The sequence below is a fragment of the Lathyrus oleraceus genome, chromosome 5 (genome assembly GCF_024323335.1).
Source record: "Lathyrus oleraceus cultivar Zhongwan6 chromosome 5, CAAS_Psat_ZW6_1.0, whole genome shotgun sequence".
NCBI classification, from domain to species: domain Eukaryota; kingdom Viridiplantae; phylum Streptophyta; class Magnoliopsida; order Fabales; family Fabaceae; genus Lathyrus; species Lathyrus oleraceus.
In genome coordinates, this window is record NC_066583.1 from 431,529,846 (window position 1) to 431,534,739 (window position 4,894).

At 36.8% G+C, this 4,894-nt stretch overlaps 1 protein-coding gene across 1 annotated transcript; it reads right to left on the reverse strand.

The window, feature by feature from the left end:
* Nucleotides 1-289: 289 nt before the first annotated feature.
* On the reverse strand, nucleotides 290-4,531 carry LOC127081176 (uncharacterized). Its single transcript, XM_051021458.1, has 5 exons — nucleotides 4,304-4,531; nucleotides 4,102-4,185; nucleotides 3,465-4,010; nucleotides 3,116-3,276; nucleotides 290-572 (listed from the first exon to the last, which is right to left on the reverse strand). Exons 1-5 carry the CDS (start codon nucleotides 4,529-4,531, stop codon nucleotides 290-292), a joined length of 1,302 nt encoding a protein of 433 aa, XP_050877415.1.
* Between the last annotated feature and the right edge of the window lie 363 nt (nucleotides 4,532-4,894).

Sequence of the window (4,894 nt, forward strand, 5' to 3'; positions counted from 1 at the left end):
ATCCTTACCATAGCTCCAATCATTGATTCTCTTCTACCACTGAAACAAGTCTTTTGAAAACATATAAAAATCCCTTTGGTCATTATGCATTTGTAACAATACTCTTTGGCCGCCTCTTTCTTCCTTTTGGCTCCATCAAGGTTTAAATGACTTCCTTGTCAAAAGCAGCCTAAGGATGACAAACCTCATCAGTATCTTTTTGAGGCACACTATGCCTCTTGCACAGGGATGAAATCAAATAGGGGAAGTACATAATCCTTTCCTTCTTTGGGGAACAAACTTGGGTCTTCTACACAATTATCTTTGCTATATTTATTTCACTGAATGAAGTAATGCAGTGGAGTAACACTAACCTAGCTTTGTTCACAGTTTCATTGTATGCAGTAGGGCGTAGAGAGTACTTAACAAATTGATACCAAACCTTGGACTCAGGGCACAAATCCATTCTTCTCCTTGTCTTTTCACCACCAGCCTCAATCCATTTTGTGTCAGGATTACACATGGATTCCAAGTAAACGTTGTAATCTTGATCATCAGAAGTTTCTATCAGATTTTGGTAAGTGTCCTGAACACTAAACCAAACACCATATTTATTGTTGCTTTAGAATAAGACACATTTACTCCTCTTACCTTCACTTCATCCTTCTTGCAAGTGGTGTCTATCATATTAGCATATAACTTCTTCACAAATTGGACATTGTAGGGTAGTGGCTGTTTGCAAAATTTTGTCCACTTCAAGGCTTTGATGATGCGTCCTATATATCCTGGAAAACCCAAGTTTTCATCTTCCATATCAAACATAAAACCCCTCTCAGAATGCACACTCATACCAAAATAATAATCAGTAAATCATTGATGGGCATCACCATTGATAAAGATTTCTACATCAGAGTCTTTATCATCAGAGAAGGTGACTACTGGTGTGGCATTCTAGGAGCACATGTTTTGTATCGTCCTCCAGCATATGATGGTTCCGTTGGTGAAATTGGGGTTAGGGTTATAAGGACAATATGAGTTTTTATGAGAAAAAGATGAAAAAAAAGTTTGAGGGAAGAAGTTATTTGGGACAGTTTTGGAAGAGATAAAGATTATGACTATTGAAAGTGTAGGGAATAATGAGGGAGTTGGTGAGGTTATGTGCTTTAAAGGAGAGACAGAGAGGGAGAGAGAGAGAGAGAGAGAGAGAGAGAGAGAGAGAGAGTGTGTGTGTGTGAAAGGTAATTTTTTAAAACTGCCAAGAGAGAGGGAGAGACAACGGTTTAGGGTTTCTGTAATGGGTGGCTACTTGCATCAGTAGTCATAATCATGAGGAGTGGTAGAAAATCCGTTAAATGACTTTTCCACAAGATGACATCATGCACAAGGCTGGAAACATTGTATGCGCGCGTGGCAGATTCTCTCTCATGCATTCCATTTTTTTTACTATTTGCACGTTTTTGTTATGCTGGCAGTTTCTCTTTCTCCATTATTTTGTGTAACAACAAATGCTTTCCTCTACATGCATGATTCTCAGATTGCATGCGTGACATCACTTGACAATGACTCTACCAAACTTCCTCAACTTATCAACATCATCTGAAAATACAATAAACTAAAAAGAAATAAAACTTAAGTTGGGCTACCTCCCGTTAGTGCTATTTTATAGTTTTGTAGCCTAACCTTAACACAATCATGATAAATCATTTAAATCCAAGGTGACCCTTGTGTTGTGAAAAGGTTCACCAAAATAAGACTTCACTCTTTGACCATTCACTTTATATTCTTCGCATGTTCTTTCATTCAACAAGTCCAATGCCCCATGAGGATAAATCTTTACTAATTTAAAGGGACCAAACCATCTAGACTTGAGTTTTCCTGGAAGAAGCTTAAGTCTAGAATTGAACAAAAGAACCTTTTGACTTTCTACTAACTCTCTTCTCTAGAACTTCTTGTCGTGCCACCTTTTTGTTTTCTCGTTGTATAATTTATCATTTTCATAGGAGAACATCCTATACTCCTCAAGCTCACTGATTTGAAGCATTCTGGCTTGGCCAACAATAGACAAATTAAAGTTCAAAATTTTTATGGCTCAAAATGCTTTATTTCCAACTCAATTGGCAAGTGGTATGTCTTTCCGTAAACAAGTCTATAGGGAGACGTGCCTATAGGAGTTTTGTAGGCAGTCCTGTAAGCCCACAAGGTATCATCCAAGTGTTTTGACTAATCCTTCCTTGATGAGTTTACCAGTTTCTTCAATATCCTTTTTATCTCTCTATTTTACACATCGGCTTGGCCATTGCTCTGTGGATGATAATAGGCTATAGAAACTTTATGTTTGACTCCATATTTTTCCATCAAATTTTCAAACAATTTATTGAAAAAATGAGTTCCCTCATCAGTACCGCCTCTATCCACTTAGAGACATAATAAACTGCAACTACTATGTATAAATTTCCAAAATATTAAGGGAATGGGCCCATAAAGTCTATACCCCATACATCAAATAACTATATTTCAAGGATGTTGGTTAGGGGAATATCTTGCCTCATGGAGATAACCTAATTGAAGAACCTTGGTAGCAACTCTGATCCCTCCAAAATGTCCTCCATAGGGAGCATAATGACAGGAAGACAAGATTTGTCATGCCTCTGATTAATTAACACACCTCCTAAGAAGTTGTTCATCACGTCTATTGTAAAGAAATTGTTCATCCCGAAAGTAAATTTTAGTCATATGGTAGAACCTCTCTCTTTGTTGAGAGTTGAAATCAAGTGGGATATATCTGTTGACCAGGTAGTTCACAATGTCAGCATACCATGGTGTCACACCAGAAGTAATCAGCAGAAGTCACTCATCAGGAAAACTTTCTTAAATTAAATCTCATGGAAACCTTGAGAGATGATCAACAACTAAGTTCTCCACTTATTTCCTGTCTCTTATTTCCAAGTCAAATTCTTGAAGTAATAACACCCATCTTATCAACTCAGGCTTAGCATCCTTCTTGGAAATGAGATACTTAATTGCAGCATGATCTGTACAAACAATCACCTTTGTTCCTACTAGGTAGGATCTTAACTTATCAAAAGCAAACACAAATCCCAACAAGTCCTTCTTAGTGCTGGTATAGTTAATTTACGCTTCAATCAAAGTCCTACTAGCATAGTAGATGGTGTGGAACACTTTGTTATGCCTTTGACCCATCACAACTCCAATCGAAAAATCACTGGCATCACACATCAGTTCAAAGGGTTTCGTCCAGTCAGGAGCCTTAACTATAGGTGCAGAGATTAAAGCTTTCTTGAGTAATTTAAAAGCATGCACTCATTCTTAGCTAAAGATATATGGCACATCATGTTGCAATAGTTGACATAGTGGTTTAGTTATCTTGGAAAAATCCTTGATAAACCTCCTGTAGAATCCAGCATGACCTTGAAAGCTCATAATTCCCTTGATATTCACAGGTGGTGGCACCTTTTTTTTATCACTTTCACTTTGGCTTTATCCACTTCCAACCCTTTCTTTGAAATCTTATAGCCTAGCACAATCCCTTCCTTGACCATAAAGTGGCCCTTTTCCCAATTCATAACAAGATTATTTTCTTCACATCTAGTCAACACCAGATCTAAATTGCCAAGGCATTTCTTAAATGATTCTCCAAAAACAGAAAAATCATCCATGAAAACTTTCATAGAATTCTCAATAATATCTAAAAAAATGTCCATCATGTAACATTGAAATCTGGCTGAAGCATTGCACAGTCCATAGGGCATCCTTCTAAAACCAAAAGTACCATTAGGACATATGAATATGGTCTTTTCTTGTTCTTCGGGCGCAATAGATATTTCAAGGAAGCAATATAATTCCTTACCATCCAATCTATCCAACATCTGGTCAATAAAAGGCACGGGGAAATGATATTTTCTTGTGGCATTATTCAACTTCCTGTAATCCATGTAAATCCTCCAACCAATTACAGTTCTTGTGGGAATTAACTCATCTTTCTCATTGGCTATGATTGTCATGCCACCTTTCTTCAGCATACATTATATAGGACTCACCCACACTATCAAAAATAGGGTAAATGATTCCAGCATCCAGCCATTTGATAATTTCCTTCATCACCACTTCTTTTGTGATTGGATTCAACCTTCTTTGACTTTCAATGTTATTCTTGGAATTTTCCTCTAATAGAATTCTATGCATGCCCTGTTAGAAATATGCCAAGAAATTTATTTATTTTATGTTTCTTCAAAAGTGACAGCAGTTGACATTTCTACTCCTTAAATAATTCAGTAGCCACAATCACTGGAAACTTTTCTCATGCCTCTAGGTAAGCATACTGCAAGTGAGCAGGCAACTGCTTAAGTTCCAATTCAAAAGGTATGACCACTGAAGGCAAGATGTGCTTCTTCATATATGGAGATAATTCCAAAACTTCCATAGCCTTTCTACTTGGTTTACATAGAGTTCCACTTATAATAACATCATGTTGGTTGTCATCTTCATCTAACTTCCCAACCTTTTGCTCTAGGACATTATTGCTTTTAAGCATATTTTTATGGATGATAATTCCCCAACTTGAGATCATTGAACAATCAGCTACTTCTACATCTGGATATTGCAAATCATTCAATATATTGAAAAAACTTGTTGCACATTTACCCTCATTGTGATTTCTCCTCTTTCCACATCAATCAAAGTTATTCTCGTGGCAAGGAAGGGTTTTCCCAACAAAATGGGAGTTTCCTCATAAGCATTTAAATCCATGATAATAAAGTTAGCAGGGAATACAAACTTGTCCATCCTTACTAGCACATATTCAATGTTTCCTTGAGGATAAGATATGCTTCTGTCTGCAAGTTCAAGAGTTATTCTTGTTGGTATGGCATCTCCAATTCCCAATTTCTTGAATATA